The sequence below is a fragment of the Lontra canadensis genome, unplaced genomic scaffold, assembly GCF_010015895.1.
Source record: "Lontra canadensis isolate GAN:19392208 unplaced genomic scaffold, GSC_riverotter_1.0 scaffold13, whole genome shotgun sequence".
Taxonomy (NCBI): Eukaryota; Metazoa; Chordata; class Mammalia; order Carnivora; family Mustelidae; genus Lontra; species Lontra canadensis.
Window position 1 is genome coordinate 26,462,144 of NW_022631007.1, and position 23,517 is coordinate 26,485,660.

At 40.6% G+C, this 23,517-nt stretch overlaps 1 protein-coding gene across 2 annotated transcripts in view; it reads right to left on the reverse strand.

The window, feature by feature from the left end:
• Positions 1 to 5,905: 5,905 nt before the first annotated feature.
• Positions 5,906 to 23,517, reverse strand: part of ACVR1 (activin A receptor type 1) — a 75,967-nt gene continuing 58,355 nt past the window's right edge. For both annotated transcript variants that reach the window (XM_032857856.1, XM_032857855.1), the window contains exons 9-10: positions 8,067 to 8,197; positions 5,906 to 7,126 (exon numbers count right to left, since the gene is read on the reverse strand). In XM_032857856.1, the coding sequence (XP_032713747.1) occupies positions 6,992 to 7,126; positions 8,067 to 8,197 (266 nt within the window). In that variant the 3' untranslated portion in view covers positions 5,906 to 6,991. The remainder of the gene's footprint in view (positions 7,127 to 8,066; positions 8,198 to 23,517) is intronic.

A 23,517-nucleotide genomic window follows, 5' to 3' on the forward strand; every position in this document is an offset into this window, starting at 1 on the left:
CCTCCCCCCAGCAACCCTCAGTTTGTTTTGTGAGATTAAGAGTCACTTATGGTTTGTCTCCCTCCCAATCCCAACTTGTTTCATTTACTCTTCTTCTACCCCATTAACCCCCCATGTTGCATCTCCTCTCCCTCATATCAGGGAGATCATATGATAGTTGTCTTTCTCTGATTGACTTATTTCGCTAAGCATGATACCCTCTAGTTCCATCCACGTTGTCGCAAATGGCAAGATTTCATTTCTTTTGATGGCTGCTTAGTATTCCATTGTGTATATATACCACATCTTCTTTATCCATTCGTCTGTTGATGGACATCTAGGTTCTTTCCATAGTTTGGCTATTGTAGACATTGCTGCTATAAACATTCGGGTGCACGTGCCCCTTCGGATCACTACGTTTGTATCTTTAGGGTAAATACCCAGTAGTGCAATTGCTGGGTCATAGGGTAGTTCTATTTTCAACATTTTGAGGAACCTCCATGCTGTTTTCCAGAGTGGTTGCACCAGCTTGCATTCCCACCAACAGTGTAGGAGGGTTCCCTTTTCTCCGCATCCTCGCCAGCATCTGTCATTTCCGGACTTGTTAATTTTAGCCATTCTGACTGGTGTGAGGTGGTATCTCATTGTGGTTTTGATTTGTATTTCCCTGATGCCGAGTGATATGGAGCACTTTTTCATGTGTCTGTTGGCCATCTGGATGTCTTCTTTGCAGAAATGTCTATTCATGTCTTCTGCCCATTTCTTGATTGGATTATTTGTTCTTTGGGTATTGAGTTTGCTAAGTTCTTTATAGATTCTGGACACTAGCCCTTTATCTGATATGTCGTTTGCAAAAATCTTCTCCCATTCTGTCAGTTGTCTTTTGGTTTTGTTAACTGTTTCCTTTGCTGTGCAAAAGCTTTTGATCTTGATAAAATCCCAATAGTTCATTTTTGCCCTTGCTTCCCTTGCCTTTGGCGATGTTCCTAGGAAGATGTTGCTGCGGCTGAGGTCAAAGAGGTTGCTGCCTGTGTTCTCCTCAAGGATTTTGATGGATTCCTTTCTCACATTGAGGTCCTTCATCCATTTTGAGTCTATTTTCGTGTGTGGTGTAAGGAAATGATCCAATTTCATTTTTCTGCATGTGGCTATCCAATTTTCCCAACATCATTTATTGAAGAGGCTGTCTTTTTTCCATTGGACATTCTTTCCTGCTTTGTCGAAGATTAGTTGACCATAGAGTTGAGGGTCTATTTCTGGGCTCTCTATTCTGTTCCATTGGTCTATGTGTCTGTTTTTGTGCCAGTACCATGCTGTCTTGATGATGACAGCTTTGTAATAGAGCTTGAAGTCCGGAATTGTGATGCCACCAACTTTGGCTTTCTTTTTCAATATTCCTTTGGCTATTCGCGGTTCATTTGGGTTTTCTATATAGAGTATTATGTCATCAGCAAATAGTGAAAAGTTTGTCTTCTTCCTTGCCAATTTGGATGCCATTTATTTCCTTTTGTTGTCTGATGCTGTGGCCAGGACTTCCAGTACTATGTTAAATAACAGGGATGTCCACTCTCACCACTGTGTTTGTTTCTGACTTTAGAGGAAAAGCAAAAGCTGTCTATTTTCCCCCATTGATGATGATATCAGGATGGCCTTTATTATCTTGAGGTATGTTTCCTCTAAACCTACTTTAAGGGTTTTTATCATAAATGGATGTTATACTTTGTCAGATGTTTTCTCTGCATCTATCAAAATGATCATATGGTTCTTATTCTTTTATTAATGTGTATCACGTTGATTCATGAATACTGAACCACCCTGGCAACCCAGGAATAAATCTCTCTGGATTGTGGTGAATGATTCTTTTAAAGCATTGTTGCTAATTTATTGAGAATTTTTGCATCCATGTTCATCAGGGTATTGGCCTGTAATTCTCTTTTTTAGTCATCTTTATCTGGTATTGGTGTCAGGCTAATGCTGGCCTCATAGAATACATTTGGAAGTCTTCCTTCCTTTTCTATTTTTTGGAATAATTTCAGAACAACAGGTATTAACTCTTCTTTAAATGTTTGGTACAATTCACCTATGAAGCCATCTGGCCATGGACCTTTTTTTGCTGGGAATTTTTTGACAATTTATTTAGTTTCTTTGTGGGTTATTGTCTGTTCAAGTTTTCTATTTCTTCCTGTTTGTTTTAGCTGATTGTATGTTTCTAGGAATTTATCCATTTCTTCCAGGATGTCCAATTTGCTAGCATATAGTTTTTCATAGTATTCTTTTATACTTGTATTTCTGTAGTGTTGGTTGTTATTTCTCCTCTCTCATTTGTGATTTTATTTGGGCCCTCTTTTCTTTTTGATAGGTTTGACTAGAGGTTTATCAATTTTATTGGTATGTTTCGAAGAACCAGCTCTTGGTTTTATTGATTTATTGTCCATTTTTTAAAGTTTATATATCATTTATTTTTGCTCTAATCTTTATTTCCTTCCTCTGCTGGCTTTAGGTTTTGTTTGTTCATTTATTTGAGATCTTTCTTGCTTCTTGATGTAGACCTGTATTGCTATATGCTTCCCTCTTAGGACTTCTTTTGCTGTATCCCAAAAGTTTTTGACCACTGTGTTTTCTTTTTGTTTGTTTCCATGTATTTCTCTAATTTGATGGTTGACCTATTCATTCAGCATGTTGTTTAACCTCCATGTATTTGTGGTCTTTCCAAATTTTTCTTGTGGATGACTTCTAGTTTCATAGCATTGTGGTCAGAGAAAAGTGCGTGGTAGGATTTCAATTTATTTGTTGAGGCTTGTTTTAGTGACTTAATATGTGATCTATTCTGAAGACTATTCCATGTATACTTGAAAAGAATATGTATTCTGCTGTTTTAGGATGAAATCTAAAAATATCTGTTAGTCCATTTGATTTTCCTTATTGAATCTGATACCTCTCATGGGATTTCTCCACCCATAAAAAAATAGTTCTTTCCAAGTCACTTGTTCTTTCTTTCATCTGGTCTATCCTATTACCTACGCTCTCTAATGCAGTCTTCATCTCATTCATTGAATTCTTCAGCTCCAGAATTTGTTTGAAATTCTAAAAAAAGAACTAATTTCTTTGATAATGATTTCTGTTTATTAAGTTTATTCCCGAGTTCATTGAATTGCCTTTCTGAGTTTTCTTGTAGCTTGTTGAATTTCTTCATAATGGCTATTTTGAATTCTTTATCAGATCACAATATTCTGTGCCTTTGAGTTTGGTTGCTGAAGAATCAGCATTTTTTGGTATTATCATATTTCCTTATTTTGTTGTTTCATACTTCAAATGCAAAAGAAAAGGTACATATCCTTTCTTTAGTGAAGAATTTGTTCACTCTGGTTGTTATAGTTCAAGACGCTGACAATTGGAAACCTTGTGTCCCAGAGGTAGTGCTATAATTCAAGTTTTTAGTTTCTTCTATTGGGGCTGGAGACTGCACTCAGCAACACATAGAAAGAGCTAGCAGAAGGGTCAGAGGAGGCATGGGCTTAGCACCTGGGGCTATGGGGGTGCCCATGATCGAGAGGCAGATTTTCCAGTGTGGGACTCCAAGAGGTCCATAGGTGTACCTCCTGCCAAAGTCCAGAAATAGAAGGAAACACGTTTCTTCAATATGCTTTGGTATTCTTGTTGACCTATTTTCCTTTTCTTTCTTTCATCTCAGTAATGGAGATCCCACCTCAGAAGTTTAGGGTCCTACTGGAGAGAAATGGATCACTTCAGCCACAACCCCTACAGGCAGGCAACCACGTTTGCTTTCCATTTCCTCTAGCAGAGAGGCAGCCGCTGCTGTTGACAAAAACCCAGTATGTTGCCACACTGCTGGAGAGAGGTAGCACGGTGGGTTCCTGTGTAATTGCACCCCAGCAAACTCTAAGCCAAGGATGGATGATGGTCCTGGAAGAGCAAAGAAATGACCAGGAGATAGTGAGTGAGACAGAGGTTTATTGGGGGAACTTACAGGAAGCCCAGGAAAGGCTGACTAGACAAAGCACCCACTGCTAGGATCTGCACGAAGCAAGTTTTTATAGTATAACAACTAGCCTAGAAACTACCTATAGCCATTCCCCTCCTAGCACAGCCAGTGTTTTAAGGAGATCAAGGTCTGCCACCCAGGTATTCTTTCATTACGGAGATATTCCAGGTTAGCCATTCCCAGAGCCCCTGACCTTGAATGCTAAACAACACATTCTTCTGTATCTTCTGCTTGATAGGAATATAGAAGGAGGATGGGATCTGTATATTCTCAAGATAGTGATTAATGGGGACATTTGGGATGTTCTTGTATAAACCAAACATCCACCATATATCATGCAGTTCCTCTCTCTCTGCCTCCAAACTCCTCCCTATCCCAATGGGATGACCTGCTAGGATCTTTCATCAGGTTGGTTTAGACCCCTACAAATATGTCTCCTGTGCATGTCTACTCAGTTTTGTACTCTCCAGGTTCACCTTTTCCCCAATCATAGAAGGGGAGGGTGGGGCGGGCTCACTGACTCCCTTGGGAGTCTCAGTCTCTTCGAAGGTCCTATCCATCCACTTTCAGAGGCATAGGTGCATAGAAATTGCTTAGGTGTCCTGCTGTAATGTGCAAAGGCACTTTTGTTTGATTTACAATTAACTGGACATCAATAACAAAGGGTAAGAGGATTCATGCCACCATGATGCCAACTTCACTCTAGAGAATTCAGGGCTGTGCTTCTTGATTTGGGTGTTGTTTCCATGAAAATAACCAATTAATAGAAACTTGTAAACAACAGAAAATTTAAACATGCATCAAGCCATACAGTTGGATGCATATGTATATATATGCATACTTCAATATAAGTTTAATGTGATTCTATTCTTCTTTAGGGTATATAGCCAAAAGAAATGAAAGCAAGAAATCAGATATACACCCATGTGGATGGCAGCAACCCAATTCTCCATCAAGAGATGAACAGGTAAACAAAATCCTGTATATATAACATTGGAATATTATCAGCCATGAAAAGAAGGAAATTCCGGTACATGCTATAATAAGGGTGAGTCTTAAGGATGTTAGTTAAGTAAAATAAGTGAGTCTCGCAAATACTGTATAAACTCACATGTGAGGTAGTTAGAGTAATCAAATTGTAGAGAAGGAAAGTAAAATGATGGTTGCCAATGACTGTGGGCAGTAAGGAATAGCAAACTGTTGCTTAATAAGTAGAGCGTTTCAGTTTTGTGACAGGAAACAAGTTCTGTGGATGGACAGTGGAGACATCAGCAAAACAGTGTGAAATGTACTTAACCACCTGTAAATGGACAATCCAATGGTATTAAGATGGTAAACGATTATGTGTACTTTACCACAATTTTTTTAAGTTAATATATACCCTCTAAATATATACCCTCTAAGTAAATGCATCTTAATGATGTTATCAACTTACCTCTGGTGAACATCCCCAAAATTCACCCCTCATCTCTTATTTGGGTCATTTTAAACCTTACCTTTTCAATCCTGTTGAACACAAGAAGTGAAGAAAACCAGCAGCAGACTCTCTCCAAGCAGCAAGGTGAGAGATTTAAGACCACTTTCCACTCACACAGGACCTCATACTAAAAAAAAATGCTTAGGTATCATCCCTCCTATTTATACTCACAACCCTTAAGCAAAGAAAACAGATCAAAAGGCTCCATCACCTTCATTTCACAACTGGGAGCACAGACCAAGAAAAAATAATCACAACCAAAAAAAGAAAGAAAATTCAAATTTTCTGATACCACATTTAAGCTGGATGTCACCCTCATAAGACCCTCAAGATTGTCAAGAGACTTGAAAAGCAAATTTGATTTACAAATTCATTTTGTGCTTCTATTGTTCCCATAATAAAATGCATTTTAGAATATAGATCGTATGTGGCAAAAAAAAGTTCACTTTTTGACTTGAAAACCTTTTATTTAATTTATACAAATAACTACTAAATACAAAAAGTAGATTAAAACAAAATAGTTATTTTTTTCTGGCAGAGTTTAAATGCACATAATGGATAATTCCGAAGAAAATGCATTTTCCCCACAGCGTTCAGGACTAAAATTCTACTGAAATCTTTGCTTCTAAATCAGTAATATATTCGGTGGTGTCACATGGGTAATGGCTAAATACATTTTTGCATATGAACTGAAAAAAGTTACAGTCTACACACATACAAATGTGAAGCACTTAAAATGTGAATTTAACTGATAATAAAAGAAAATGTCCATTTCAGAGTATAGTGTTAAAAACATTTCAGTAATAAAATCATAAGACCACATAAAAATAAGCTTTAACATATGCACAAAGCAGTTTTGTAAAAACTGCTAAGGGCACAAGTAATAAATAATTTGCAAAGTTGTGTATAAACAATTCCTAATGTTTCAGCATCATTGTAAACATCAGCACATGTGTAAAATGCAGCAAAATCTGACATTACATTTTGTTTTGCCAAATTGAATTCCTATTATCCAAAGACAGACCAGTGGAGTACGCAGCCAACGTTTTGGCAAGTTGGGTCTTTAAAATTAAGAGTAACAGTGCAAGTAAGGAATGCAAAGAATTCCTAGTGCAATAAAGAAGAGAAGCACAGGCAATATTGCTGATAAAAATTCACCACCTCCTTGAGTTTCCCATGGGGAGAGTCTAGGAGACCTGTGAAAGATATGCAAAGCCACTGTCTTAATGCCCAGATCTCTTTTAGGATTTCTCTGTGTTCCTCCAGTTCCCCTACCTTTGCAACAGTGTCTGTCCGACATGAGTCTCTGCGGTGTGAACAGTTTGTGAAATGCCCAGTTCACAGTCATTGAGCGAGGTTAGGGTGGTTTTGGTGTCTCCCCAACACATGGCTGGGTAGAATGTCTGCCTTGTCAAAGCAGCCATTTGCGGAGGGAGACAGCTGGATTCTGTTCTGACAACCAGTCAGGCCAGCGTTAGGTCCCAGCTGGACAATGACAACGTCAACTCTTCCTTCTTGACACCATGAAAATGTCAACAGTCAGTTTTCAATTTGTCTAGGGAATTATCAATTTTGGTCAAAGTCTTTTTGATACGCAGGGCTGTGAGTCTTGCGGATGGATTTTGATACCAGCATTCTTTCATCAGCTTAGCCAGAGAGGTTAATGTCTGAGGAGAGAAAGAACAAATACCAGGGTGAAAAAGTGGCTTTTTCATGGCCCTAGAAAGTTGGCAGATGTTGCGTGAAGAGATTTTGCAGAACTCTGCAGGTCTTGGTAGGTCACAATGATGTTACTGCCATCTTCTTTAACAAATAATCTAAGCCTTGACCCCTAATAAGAGTCCCTCTTGAGTTTTCTTGAGTTCTGGCCTTTGGACTCTGAATGCTACCCGCTGACTTTGAGGTAAATTACAAAGGACTGGCTGGACCCCCTGATGTTTTATGCATGCTAAGAGATAATGCTACCCCAGAGTTAACAATGAAATCTGCAACTGGCGTCTTATCTCGATGATTCAGACTTGCAGCTACTGAAGAGAAGCAATCAGAATCTTCAGGGATGCCTGGGTGGCTCAGTGGGTTAGGCCTCTGCCTTCAGCTTAGGTCATGATCCCAGAGTCCTGGGATCCAGCCCCACATCAGGCTCTCTGCTCGGCAGGGAGCCTGCTTCCCTTCCTCTCTCTCTGCCTGCCTCCCTGCCTACTTGTGATCTCTGTCTGTCAAATAAATAAATAAAATCCTAAAAAAAAAAAATCTTCAGCTGAACAGCTCTGTTTGGAATTTCAGATATGCAGAGTTGGAAAGAGGTTAGTCTCGCGTTTTACTTGTGAGCAGCAGAGTAATGAGTCTCCTAACTCTTGGAGCCAGTCAATAGTAGAAACTCCTGTAACTACTGTCACTTACTAGCAAGATCAGAGAATTTTGCTCTTTCAACGATACCATTTTGTGAACTGACTTAACTAGGGCCAAGACCCTTCTACATAACATAGAAAGCAACAGGGCGATCATTCAGGAACTATACTATTGGCTTACTCTTGAGTTTCAAGAGTAAAGTACTTTTCTAGTAAAACGGTGAAGGGTGCTCTAAAACTGAGAAACTGGCACTCTTACCGGATCTGAGAACCATCTATTGGGTATGTTTGGCCTCTGTTGATCCACGCAGACCACCTTTCTCATATCTTCAAAACTTGGGTCATTGGGAACCACGTCGTAAAATGGTGGCTTGTAATCCTCCACGATACCTGAACACGTGGACGAGAATGGTGTCGGTTAGCAAGAGGATGGAGGATCTCCCCCAGGGATTTCTTAACTGGTACTGTTATGGGTTATAACATAATCAGAGAAAAACTGAACATCTTCCTCACTTCAAGGTGATTCTGAAAGCTACAAAATAAGTGGAGAACAAGGTAATAATTCTTCCCCCAAATCTGCAGGAATTACATTAGAAGAAAATGTAGCTACTACTCATGTAACTACATTTATTTGACAAATGAGGACAAAATTCCTTTCATAATCACAAAATGACAACATTCCAGTACAAGATGGTGACCTAGGAAGAACCTGAACATCTCTCCGTCATGGATACCCCAAATCTACACCCACTTATACAGCCGTTCCTCCTGAAGAAGAACTGAGGGCTGAATGAACAGCTTCTGTACAACAAAAGACCATAGAGAGAATGGCAGAGAGATGGAGACATGGAAATGAAGGGAGCCCATACCCCCAACACTGTGGCACTGTAGCAGGGAGCGTTAGTACCCGAGGACCATGGACAGGTTTGTCTACCTGGGGCACAGAAAAAAAATGTCACAGTTTAAAACATCAACTAGAATATAAAAGAGCCAGCCCTACAACTCCACCACATGTCAGGGAATCTGCCTGAACTCTCTCATTCAGGGCCTGGTGAACACCACTGCTAGGTATCCCCCTCCCCGCCCTGCCCCCAGCCCTTAGTGCAGACAAGAGAAGGGTCTGCAAACCACAGCTGGCTGACTGTCCCAGTGAGCTCCAGGCCCACATCCCACACCAGCCCTAGCCATCCACCAAGGCAGCCACGTACAGCACACACTAAGACCCTCCTGGTCAGTGCTCACTATGGCTCCAGCCATCTTGTCAAAGTGACACAGGTACAAACTACCCAGGAACACTCCAGACCCATAACACTTCAGTTCTAGACAGCCTGGCAGGGCACCACCTCTGTACACTGCACCTGCTTCAGCTCAGGCTAATCCAACAGGATCCCCCTTCATGGAGCACCCCCATTTACCCTGGCCTGTGCAATACTTCAGCTCCACTTGCCCTGCCAGGATTTCCTCCACACAGAGTACCCTGGGATAACCTGACCTGCAGCCACTTTAGCTGTCCTGCAAGGCTGCCTTCTGTGTAGAGAGCCACAGATCCAGCCAGCCAATCAAAGTCACCAGGCATTGTCTTATGGGAGAAGACTGTAAAACAGACCATCCCTTCAATTTTAAAAGAATTAGCTCTTCTGCCGAATCCATAGAAACACTGAAAGCCAGGCAAAATGAAGAGACAGAGGAATATGCTCCAAAAGAAATAAGACAACAGCTCAGGGAAGGAAGTAAATGAAATGGAAATAAGCAATCTACTTCATAAAGAGTTCAAAGAGATGGTCCTAAAGATGCTACCAGACTGGAGAAGACAGGGGATAAACTCAGGAAGAATTTCAATAAATTCAAAAACAGAACCTATCGGAGTTGAAGACACAGTAACTGAAACGAAGTATTTACTAGAGGGAATCAATTGTAGATTAGAGGATGCAGAAGAATGGATCAATGATTTATTGGTAAGCAATCTAAGGTAATGGAGAGCATCCAAGAACAGGAAAAAGAAAAAAATTTTTAAAAATAAGGACACACTAAGGGATCTCTTCGACATAAAAAAAGATCTGCATTCTGTGGGTCTCAGAAGGAAGATAGAAAGGGGGGAAGAAATAATAGCTGAAAACTTTCCTAACCTGGCGGGAGGGGTGGGACAGACTTCTAGGTACAGAAGCACCAAAAGTCCTGAAAAAGATAGAAACCAAGAAGTCCACACCATGACACATAATAATTAAAATGTCAAAGAAAAGGACAAAAGCAAATAGTCAAATACAAGGGAAACCCCAAAAGGCTATCAGCTGATTATTCAGCAGAAACTTTGAATATATCACATCACTCCTTTCTGTCCTACAAAATGCTGAAAGGAAAAAAACAAAAACAACCCCTAAGACCAAGAGTATCTCCTTAAATTCTGAATGATAACTTTTCTGGGTAAAGGGTTCCCCTAATACGCAAAAGTTAAGAGTTCATCACCACTACTAAATAGATTTTATAAGAAATGTTAACAGCACTTCTTTAAGTAGAAAAGGAAAAGGCCAAAAGTAGAAGAAAATGATAAAAGAAAATTCATGTGTTGAAAGCAAACACAGTAAAGGTAGTAAAGCAATCACTTATAAAGCAAATATGAAGATTAAAAGACAAAAGTAGTAAAATCAATTGTAGGTGACAGGGCTTCACAAAATAAAAATGTAAAATATGACAACAAATAAAACGAGGAAAATAAAGTTCTTTTAGAATAATGTGTACAAATTTAAATGACTATCAATTTAATACAGACTGCTGTATACTTAAGATTTTATAAATAAATCTCATGATAAACACAAAACAAAAACCTATTGTTTGGGGGGGGGTGGAGAAGCAAATTCCCCACTGAGCAAGAATCCTGATGTGGGACTTGATCCCGGAACCCTAGGATCATGACCTGAGCTGAAGGCACTTACCCAAAATGGAGCCACCCAAACATCCCAAGAGATTCACTTCTGACCCAAAGACATAGAGTGAAAGTGAAGGGATGGAAAGAGACATTCTGTATAAATGAAAGATGAAAAAAAAGATAAAAAGCTGGGGAAGCAATACTTAGATCAGACTAAATGGATTAAAGACTGTCACAACAAAGAGCATTACATAATGATAGAGGGTTCAATCCAAAAAGAGCATTATAACAATAGTAGATATCTGTGCACCCAGCATTGGAGTATCTAAATACATAAAGCAAATATCAACAGACAGAAGGGAGAATTTGACGGTAATGCGCTAATAGTACAGGACTTAACATCCCACTACGTCAACAGATCATCCAGGAAGAAATCAAGGAAACAAAGGCTTTGACACATTAGACCAGATGGACTTAACAGGTATATACAGAATACTCCATCCAAACACAGCAAAGAACACCTACTTTTCAAGTGCACATGGAACATTCTCCAGGATAAAATGCCCACAAGTCTCAATAAATTTAAGTAGACTGAAATCCTATCAAGCATCTTTTCCAAACACAATAGTATAAAACTAAAAACCAATTACAAAAAAAAAAAAAAAAAAAAAAACCTGGAAAAGACAAAAACAACATATACTACTAAAGAACAAACAGACCAACAAAGACATGAAAGAGGGAATACAAAAAACAAAGACAAATAAATATGAAAACACAAGGGTCCCAAATCTTTGGGACGCAGCAAAAGCTGTTCCAGAGGGAAGTTTACGGCAATACAGGCTTACCTCAAGAAACAAGAAAAATCTCAATCTAACCATACACCTAAAGGAACTGGAAAAAGAATAAACCCAGACTTAGCGGAAAGAAATAAATAGTGGCAATCAAAGCAGAAACAGAAAATTGAAAACACAGAGAGAAGAAAAGAAAAAAAAAAGGTCAATAGAACCAAGAGCTGGTTCTTCGAAATATCAAGAAAATTAATAACCCATTAGCCAGACTCATCAAGAAAAAGAAAAAAGCCCCCCAAAAAATCAAAAGTGAAAGTAGAGAAGTAAAAACAGAACACAGAACTAATCCCGTCCATTGGCAGAATGCAAATAATATGAAATAGTCATTTCTTCTTTCTATGGGCAATGAGTAACCTCAGACTGCCAGACGCAGTTGCTTGCTTGATGGCTCTATTATTTACTTTCAGACTGAAGGCATGAAATGAAATGTAGAGAGAGACTGTCATTTGGGAAGACAGTAGAATGGCTGAAAAGCATGAACTCGCTTCTTACCCCACGCAAACATGAAAGAGGTTAAATTTCAGCTGAGCAGAGCTTCCAATTCCTTAGAAACCCTCTCTCCCCAGAAAAATTACTCTTTGTGAAAGAAATTGATGTAATTCTACAAAGAGAGAAATTCTAAGCTTCATCACTTAGAATTAGAAAATTGATTCTTCTCCTTAAAGAGAAGAAACCGAGAAATTCATTTTTCTTCTACCATCAAAGGCTTCAGCAATGAGGCCAGGGGACTACTTGGTTGACTGTTCTCTTTTCTTTCTCCATGTAACTTTCTTCTATTCCTCAATACCTAACAGGTTGTTTGGGGAAAAGAAAGAAAAATTGAATTTTAACTTTTCTCACAGCCTTCTAATTCCTACGGGTCACCTGAAAAGCTTCAATCCCTTTGTCACTGATCAAAGAAATTAAGTTACTTAACTGCAAGAATCCATTTTACAAATCCTGTATAATACACATCGTTTATGCAAAAGACCAGTCATGATAAGGAATGTGCTTAAGATCTATGCAATTTCTTTAACTTCATTGATTTGACTAAGTTAATTGATAACTACATTCCATGTTTCCAGTAAGGAAAAAAACGTTTCTAGTTGAGACCGTTTAAGTCTAAATAACTTACCCACATTGTATAACTGTAATCACAAAGGATATTAGTCAATGGATTAAAACCTTTCCTGGCAAAACATAAACCACTGCTTTCAGACGATTTGTGACCCCTCACCTCAAGGGCCTTATCTCCTCCTGTGAGGAACCCATGAAACTTTTAAAATGAAAATATTTCCTTCTAGTACTAAGACATACCACACAAAATACAACTAGACATGGATGCATAAGGTCATTTATACCTTATTTAAGGGCCACATGAATTTATAGGAAATATAGTGAGAGATGTGCCCTTCACTGTGTCTTAATTCCTCCAAAAGAGACTACATTTAGTAGCCTATTTTAATTTTTTTTTTTTAAGTTAACATTCTAGCATTACCTGTTCACACTCACTTAGCCAGTGAGTACCTGGGGATAATCTGCCTGGACGAAGTAGAGTTTTTATTACAAATATGCCAAAGAGAAGGGCATGGGTGGATTTTTAAAACACGAAATCCAGTGATCCCGAACAACACATTTCACTATACAAAGCTGGTTTTCCCTCGTGTTTATATTTCCCATACTTTAATCTCATTACCTGCCCCATGTTTTAACAAAAGGAATCAAATTTAAAAAGAAAGACCATTTAATGGATTATGCCTGGGATTTAGTCACGCTTCTCTTTCTTCAACTACTGGTCAGTTGCCGATCATCTCCATCTTACTCTGGAGAAGCATGACCAGTGCCAAATAAATCTGGGATTAAACTCTAACAGTCAGGTGAAACTCCCTCTGGCCAAAGAAAGCAGTGATTTTATTTCCATCAATATAAAGTACATTATGTGTCTACGAGGTGTGGAGCACTGTATTAAACATTAAGGATGATGAAAGTGGAAGACATGCTCTTGTTTGTCAAGATTCTGGAAATCTGTGGATGAGGACAAGCCCTTCTTACTTTAGACAATGGAAATCTTATAAAAACAAAAGAACTTCAAAAATGGTTTTGACGCCACTACTATCTATCTTTGCCTTTCAAAATAATTTTTATGTGCTCGTTCCTAAATTGGCATAGACAGTTTACGGGATCAGAATGGTTACTGAGTCAGAGGTTGTGTTTGGCACTGGGGATAGAAGAATAAAAAGAGATGTGGAGCTGGCAATAAGGCCCAGAACAAGAGGCAAGGGAACCAGGACAAATTACAGACAGGCATTAGAGGAAAGAGCAGGGAGAGCGTGCAGGGATGGGATACTCCACAAGACTTAGAGAAAAAAACCAGCTGTGTGATTTAAGTACCAGACATAACTGGGTGTCACGGAAGCCTAAGTAAGCTTTCCGGGAGCTAGGGCTTAGGAAGACATAGAAAGATACAGAGTCTACAAGGCAGAGAAGAGGATGGGGATGAGAAACACCAAAAAGGGACATTTGTGGGGGGAGGGGACCAAGGACAAAGACACAGGTTACAGATGTCCCTCACTCGCTGTAAAGTGGGAGGAGAATTCCCTGTGGCGAAATCAGGTACACAGGAGGGCAGGAAGAGTGAGAGGTCAAGGATGATGGAAATGGTGTGTTGTCAAGGTAAGAAGTTACTTCTAACTGTTCCTCACTTCTGCCAGAAATTGGGGGAGCCAGGCAAAAGAGCGACCTCTTACGTCCTTTGAAGACAGCACTCAATGAACAACTGCTAAATTATGAGCCAGCAGAGAGGACAGCAGGGAAAGTTACTAAAAATGCAAAGTACTTGGAGTGCCAGATGAGGGGTGCATACAGCAAAGGGTGTGGGAATGCAGGGGAGGCAGAGCCCTTACCCAGTAGTCGGGGAAGGACCGAGGGAGCCAGGCCCTGCTTTTCCATGAAAGGTGGCTGGCGTGACTCAAAGGGCACAAGAAAGGAATCAGAAATTATTCATAAGCTACTCCCCCACAACTCTTGGCATACGTAACTGATTTCTACAAAAATGTTTTTCCTGGGCATATGTCTGTTTGGAACTCTTCTGTTCTCTGCTGCAAATACATCTTTACCAAGCAGTAGCCCTCCCCTGGATCTGCTGCACAGTCCTGAGTAAAGCCCTTAATTGCCAGGCCTTAGTTCCAACACCTTGAAGTTCACACCACAAAGCTGATACACAGACCAAAAAGAATGCCCTCCACAGTGTTCCAAAATGCATAAGATGACGGCCTTGCATCTTAGACCACTCTCTGGAAAGGAAGTCTTCTCTGCAATCCTCCCCCACCAAAGCCTTAGATCGGGGTACCACTTCTCCCCGCTGTGACAGCTGTATCTGGGACCGACAGGTATGTCTGCTTCAAATCGCCTCCCGCCCAACTAGCCACTCACCATATCCCCCGCCGCCTGCAAAACCTTTAGGAGAAAAGCTGAGGGGAAAGCTCATTCCCCCCAGCATGCTGCCCCACATACCTGGGCATCAGCCACACTAGCGTGGCTTGCGCTTCTAGCCATAGGGCACCTGTATCAACCCCCACAGTGCTTCCTTTTGCCCAGGATACCAACTGCCATCCTCGTTGGACTGTATTTCTCATTCCCAACTACATGTCTGCCCAGGCTAGTCCACCTGACTGGCTCCTTTTATCTCACAACTCAGTTCATGCTTTCTATCTTCAGAGAAGAACCCTCCCTCCTCGCTACCACAATTCCAGGCCCCCGGACAAAGTTCCATGTCCTCCCCACACTCTGTGACTTCCCCGTACACCTCAACCATAGTCGCTTCATCTAGTAAATATTAAAGAGATAAATTGGGATTTTTTTTTTTTTTTTGCTCAACTGCTTCCCAGGGCCTAAAGGAATACCTAGTATATGCATACATATTACTTGAGTGTATGTTGATTATATCTATGTCCACAATCCTTTATCCAAAACCCTTGAGGTTAGATGTTTTTGAGGAATTTGGAGGTTTTTTTACACTTTACAAAGGTAATTAAGAGGCACATACCCTATTTATATGACACCCTAGCAGAGTCTGAGGGATACCCCACAACCAAACACATTTCTGTAGTGAAATGGATGAACAATCCCACTAAATGGGATAAATAAAAGCTATAAATAGACATGTCAATTCAGGTCAAGTCTGACTGCTAAAGAGTTCAGGTGTTCTGCCAAGTAAGTTATGAAAGGCTTGGATTCTAAAGTTGATGAATTTCTCATTCACAGATAAGAGACTATTGACCTGGTTATATATTGAATAATCTGAAGGTTAAGGTGAAGAGACATCATGGGATGTCAGAATGGTGTCCATTACATCGCAGTCCTCTTCCTTCGCAAGAAAAAAACTGAGGACTACACAGGAAAACTTACTTTGTCCAAGTTCCCAGGTAATTAACAGTAAAGCTAAACTAGCATCCAATGCCTTGTTTATGTTCTAGAATTTTTCCCAACAAGCTGACAGTGACATAATGAATTACACTCCTCTCTGCATTAATCTCATGTCGCAAGCTGCTCACTTCACTGTCTCTCTCCACTGTCCTCCAACTCGTGCAGTCACAGTGATATCCAGGGAACAGGCGAGGGGAGAACATCATCCCTCACACCTACATCCACACCGAGAGCTGCTGTAAACTCCTAGAGAAATTCTGAAATCCTTCAGAGACTAGAACTTTACAAGTAAAGCCATTTTAGTAAGAATTAGAATGGTTTATGTTTGGCTTCTGAGAGAACTGGAAGATAAAACACTGTTTCCTTCAAGAGTAGCATATGAGAAAATCTGAAGTGGTCATGGACAAAACCCTTTCATCTTCACACACAATATCATACTCCATGGGAAAAAGCCGAGAGATTTTCCTCTAAGATCTGAAGTTAAGACCAGGATGCACTCTTGCCACTTCTACTCGGCATAGCACTGAAAGTTCTAGCCACAGCACTCAGACAAAAACAAGAGAAAAGAAATAAAAGGCATCCAAATAGGTAAGAAAGTAATAAAACTGTCACTATTTTTAGATGACCTACCACTATACACAGAAAGCACTAGACTCCACAAAAAAACTACTTGACTAAAAGAATTCAGTACAGTTGCAGGATACAGAATTAATACACAGAAATCTGTTGCATTTCTATGCACTAATCATGAAGTAACAGCAAGAAATTAAGAAAACAATCCCATTTATAATCTCATCAAAACGAATAAAATACCTAGGGATAAACTTACCCAAGGAGGTGAAAGATTCATCCTCTGAGAACTATAAACTCTGATGAAAGGAAGTGAAGATGTCACAAGGAAACAGAAAGCCATACCGCAGACTGGAAGAATTAATTCTGTGGAAATGTCCACATTACCCAAAGTGATCTACAGATTCCATATGATCCTCATCAAAGTAACAATGGCATTTTTCACAGAACTAGAACAAATAATGTTAAAACTTTTGTGGAACCACAAAAGAGTCTAAAGAGCCAAAGTAATCTTGAGAAAGAAAAAGCTGAAGGTATCACAATCCCAGATTTCAAGACATACTACAAAGCTGTGATCATCGGGATGCCTAGGTGGCTCAGCTGGTTAAGTGTCTGCCTTCGGCTCAGGTCATGATCCCAAGGTCCTGGGAACGAGGCCCTGTTGGGCTCCCTGCTGAGCAGGAGTCTGCTTCTCCCCCTCTTGCTCCCACTGTTTGTGTGCTCTCTCTTGATGGCTCTCTCAAATACATAAAATCTTAAAAAAAAAAAAAAAAAAGCTGTGATAATCAAAGCACTATGATACCAGCATAAAGAGCAGACACATAGATACATGAAATGGAACAGAGAGCCAGAAAGAAAAACACACACTTACATGGTTAATTAACGAATGACAGAAGAGGCAAAGATATACCATAGGGAAAAGACATTCTCTTCAATAAATGGTGCTGGGAAATCTGGACCACTTTCTCACACCATAGACAAAAATAAACTCAAAATGGTTTCAAGATGTAAACATGGCACCCGAAACTATAGAACTCCTAGAATGTAATATCGGCAGTAATCTGGACAACAACTATAAAAACATTTTTCTAGATACGTCATCAGGCAACAAAAACAAAAGGAAAAATAAACCATTGGGACTATTCCAAAATAAAAAGCTTTGCAGAGTGAAGGAAATCACAGTAAAATGAAAAGGGAACCCAATGAATGAGAGAAGATATCTGCAAATGATATATCCAGTAAGGGGTCAATATCCAAAATATAAAGAATTTAGACAAATGGACACCAAAAAATAAATAATCTGACTAAAAGTGGGCAGAAGACCTGAATAGACATTTCTCCAAAGAAGACATCCAGATGGCCAACAGACACATGACAAGATGCTCAATATCACTCATCATCAGGGAAATGCAAATCAAAACCACAATAAGGTATCACCTGACACCTGTCAGAATGGCTAGTATCAAAAGGACAAGAAATAACCAATGCTGGTGAGGATGTAGAGAAAAACCCTCATGCAGGAATATAAATTGCCACAACCCCTGTGGAAAACAGTAGGGATGGTCCTCAAAAAAATTTAAAAGAAATACCATCCAATACAGTAATTCCACTATTGGGTATTTACCCAAAGACAATGAAAATACTAGTTCAAAAAGATATATGCACACCTGCATTTATTGCAGCATTATTTACAATGGAAGCAATCCACAATCCAATCAATAGACGAATGGATAAAGACAATGTGGTGTGTGTATCTACACACAAACACACACGCACGCACATACATATGTACCGAGTGGAATATTACTCGGCCATAAAAAAGAATGAGATTTCACCATTTGCCACAATAGGAATGGACCTAGAGGGTATCATGCTAAGTGAAATAATTCCAACAGAAAAAGACAAACACCGTATCAATTTACTTACTACAGAATCTTAAAAAACAAAACAAATGGAAAAACAAAAAGCAGAAATGGACCCATCAATACAAAGAACAAACTGATGGTTACCAGAGGAAGGGGGTGGGGAGATGGGCAAAATGGGTGAAGGAGAGGTACAAGCTTCCAGTTATGGAATGAGTAAGTCACAGGCATGAAAGGTACAGCATAGGGAACAGAGTCAGTGGTACTGTAATAATGTATGGTGACAGTCGCTGCAATCGTGTGAAGACAGCATAACGTACAGACTTGTTGAATCACTATGTCATACACCTAAAACGAATGTAACATCATCAACCAGGCTTCGAAAAATGAAGTTTGAAAAAAGCCAAGTTAAAGAAAAAGATTAATAAAGCTACAAATTTGGATATGGGAAAAAATGACAAAGGTAGTATGTGCATAAATGAATTTAGTCTCACCAGAAAGAATGCCTGCGAACTCTGTTCTTTAAGATCCATAAAGGTATTTCCAATATTTGTGTTATTGCGATTAACATTCCTAACAGGAAGCCTTCAGACATTTTTTGTGCTGTGCCCACATCAAGCATTGCTAATGGGTGAATGGATAAGGTTGCTCAGAGCAGAGCTGACAACAGTGCAGGAGGTTCTGGGCCCCCTGGGTCCTGGCTCACTGCTGGAGATTTAAGAGAATCAGTATCTCAAGGCCTTTCTGCAATCTAACACCACACACTTGGCGGGAAGCCCTGCCTTACCCCATGGCAAGTACTCCTTTCTGCAATAGGAAGGGAGCTGGAAGAGCAGGTCTGTCTGTTCCCTGCTAGGTAGAGAACACGTATGGCATGTCCTCATGCCTCTACCCCTACTGCCATCCACAGGCATATGGAAACATGCACATCACTCAAGCCAAAACTGACTCTGTTCTCAGACATCTGTGTCAAAATTACACAAGTAATTTCTATTATTGAGATTCTCATCAATGTAACATAGCAAATGGTTTATAGATCACTGTGTAGTCGGACCCAGTTAGTTAGTTGTCAGAGGAGAGGACAAAAAGCCTAGGAGAGGTACACAGCCATGCTCTGAGTTAAGCTATGAACAAGATATCTCAGATCTGGCCTAGGGTCAACACCTAGAGGGAGAGAGAGAGGCTCCACGAGAGTCCCAAACAGTTGGCAGCTGCCGGGGTCTCCTAGGAGAGGGAGAATGTTTCACTGAAGCTGGGCTGTTACAGGTTTAAGACCCTGATACCTGAACAGCACCCAGTAAAGTTCTGCCAGGCTCAGGTTATTTGGTCATGAGATCAGTTGACGACCCTCCTCTGGTCTGGATCTCTAAATCAGGCACATGAAACTCTGGGAATCAGTGGGAAAGTATTCTTCCTTCCTCCCACCTCCATATTCCTGTCCCCAGCCACTTAACGAAAGGCTCAATAAAACAAACAAACAAACAAAAAAACCTGAAAGAAATTAGTCTAATACTGAATATGAAAAACATTCCCTAACATGAGAATTCTTCCCTTTGTTCAAATATTTTTTTTGATTATTTATTTATTTGACGGAGAGAGAGAACAAGTAGGCAGAGCAGCAGGCAGAGAGAGAGGGGGAAGCAGGCTCTTGGCTGAGCAGAGAGCCCAATGCGGGGCTCGATCCCAGAACCCTGAGATCAAGACCTGAGCCAAAGGCAGAGGCTTAACCCACTGAGCCACCCGGGCGCCCCTCTTTGTTCAAATCTTAATATATACAAGTGGAAGAAAATCATGAAACATGGTGGATATTAAGTTACTAAAGAGAAGTTGTCATGGTTTCCATACACAAGCCCATTGGGCTTAGGAACGGATGTGCATGCAGGTCCCTGGCAAGCCCAGGGATTACTGAGACTAAGTCCACGTTTGACACACACGCTTGAAGAACCTATTCTAACAAATATTTCGTAGTCATCAACCCACAGAGGATGCAGCAAGATACATTTTAACATGAATCCATCACAAAATAAGCAAAGCCAGTAGCAGTGAAACAGGCATGTGTCCACCCAGTCCTGGGGCGGGGAGTCAAGAGAGAAACGCATGTAGTGTCCCAGTGAAGGGCCAGCATAAGGAGAGGTGAAGGAAGGCCAGTGGAGAATCCCATGCGTGACCTCCATCACTCATTTCCAGGGAACAGCAAATACCCACGGCTGGGTTACTGAACCCTGACCACATGCCAGACACATGCAGGGTGCTCTACACACACGAGCTCAGTCATCATCAGAACACGTTCAAGTAAATACTATTACCAGCAATATTTGCTGGACGATGACACTGATGTATGTAATCAAGGCAGAGTACGACCGAGAGCCTGACATGTTAAGGGTTACACTGTACCTCCTCAGAAGGGCCCAGGGCCGCAGCACACAGCTGCACAGAGGACACCCTTCCCAGCAGCTTCCCTGCACGGAGCTCTGGGCCTGAGGAAAGCCAAAGCAAGGGAAGAGAGAAACATGGCACAATAAGGTACTTAGCAACCAAACATAATGAAGGAACAGGATCTATCCCATCATCTAAATGTGCTTGCCTATACAATCTGGGCACACTGCCTTTTCAACATTCCTAGTGCATTAATCCTGAAGTGTGCCTGTCACAGAAACGATAATGTTATAGGACATGAAACTGCCATGAAATATACAGCTGACTATGAGCTGTGTGGAGGTGTGGTGGAGGTGAACAGAGGCTCAAACTGTTCAGATCATGCTACTCAAAGATGTGCTGGAAGATGGATGATGAAGATTATCTTACTTGGTTTTTAAGTCCTTGAGCAGATGACCACAGTATTAGAACAACACACCTCCCGAGTTTCTGCATATAGAGATCCAAACAAGGTATGACACTGAAAGCTGAGGCTCCAGAGAAAGGGCTTCTATCCTGGGGAGGGAACATACTACTGGGATGCTTAGAAGGGTGACTCAAGGTCTTCTATCAGACCAAAGCTAAATGGCACAAGTCCACAGTAACAATGTATCTATTTACCTATGCAATCCCCATGTAAGGTTCTGTCCTCACACGACACAGAACTCAGGTAACCAGACACAAATCTAGCCACCGAACTTTGTATCAAAGGAGGAAAAGAAGAATACTGTCAGACGAGTAGCAAAAACCTAGAAAGAAAGGCCACGGGCTAGATCCAAGACTCTTAAAGAAGAAATGAACCCCTTTCAAGCTTGCAAGAGAGAGCAGGTGCCACCTAAGGTATCAGAAACAAATCACAGGCATCCCGCTCGGAGAGACTGTCGGCATCCTGGAGGCCATCTATTTCCCAGCCTGGGAAAGATGGATCCCATGTCAACATGAGCTCTCGAGAGCATGGTCCCTGACCCTGGGAAGATGGATCCCATGTCAACATGAGCTCTCGAGAGCATGGTCCCTCACCCTGAGAAGATGGATCCCATGTCAACATGAGCTCTCGAGAGCATGGTCCCTCACCCTGGGAAGATGGATCCCATGTCAACATGAGCTCTCGAGAGCATGGTCCCTGACCCTGGGAAAGATGGATCCCATGTCAACATGAGCTCTTGAGAGCATGGTCCCTGACCCAACAGTAGTGTGGGGATCACCCGCGGCCCTGTTAGAAAGGGAGGTTCTCCGTCCAAACCTCCTAAGTCAGAAACCCAGGGGCGGTGGGCCCAGCATTCCGTTTCTAGACAAATCTGACGCACACGCAGTTTAAGAAGTATCAATCCAGGCAAACCCCTGCCTTAAGCGGACCCCCAAAATTCACACAGGAAGGGTAAGAAACCATTTTCCTTCCCACCGACTGCAAAATTCGTTGTCAGACGAAACATAATAAGTATAAAAGACACTAGTGAGAAGTTTTCAGATGTGCACATGGACTTAATTCTCATTTCCTGTATAGAAACAGCATGAAGTTTATTATTAGCAGCAAATAAATGTAACATTCCAATGAAAATACAAAATGCAACATATTTTTATACTCATGGTTCACTTGAGGATCCTATCGCTCCAGGAGAACTATCTGGTCACCAATTTTTATCATGGACTCAGAAACTCAAAGGATGCATAATTATAACGACCTTACCAAGATAAGACATTCATATATTTAAATGAGCCACATTTTATATGCAATAATTTCAAAAATACATATTCTTTTAATGACAGTTCCTAAAGCTGTAAGAAAGTGAAATAGGTACATCACACCCTGGGGTGAGCGGGAGATTGGAAATTAGTGCAACTCTTATGAAAAGCAATTTGGCAATATGTGTCAAGCCATAAAACCTCCATACTTTTTGACCTATTAGGTCTACTGGTTTCCAGATTAAGAATTAATTCCCCAAATGAAAAAGTTATATGAACAAAATGTACCTAATATAGGACCCAAATGGAGGAGATGGGATGTCTGCAACATGAACATGGCTAATAAAATATCACATGACCACATAAAATAAACACAGACTAACGACACACTTGAATGAAAAAGATGATACAGAACTGTGTCTATATTATGATGCTAACAAAGTAAAAAACACATACAAGGGTGCATAGAGAAGAAGTGGACAGCACAGGATGTTAGAACATAAGGGTAAATTTTCTCTTATTTTTCTTTCTATTCATCTTCGTTTTGGTGTAGTAATAACTAAAATATTAATAATAAACCTAGAAGTGTTCAATCCCACATGCAAACCTATTTTGAGTCCAGATAAAGTGATTTCCATCTGTGCGCGTGCGCGCGCCTGTGAACATTCATGGGAGGAGTGGGGGGGTACTAAAAAGAGAAGGGGAAAATATCAAATTAGTCACTGCCAAGGGACAGTAACTGATTTAAAAGGAGACACAACATACCCTTACCTCCCACTAAAAATCCAACCACACCACAGAAGAGAAGTTCAACCCACAGAATTTTAGGAACCACAGAGCCACCTAAATGATGATGTAACAGGAAGTCAATCAATCAAACAACCAAAATAGTCTCTCTTCCTCTACTCTCCATGATCTTTTTCAGCAAAATAACATTAAACACAGAACAGATGATGCAAACTACCATTTGCTGAGCTCAGTTTTAAACCGACGACTCTAATTTCACACGGACTCCTATTAAGAACAAGTGATCTTTATGAGCCACTTGGGTTGATGCCTGTGACA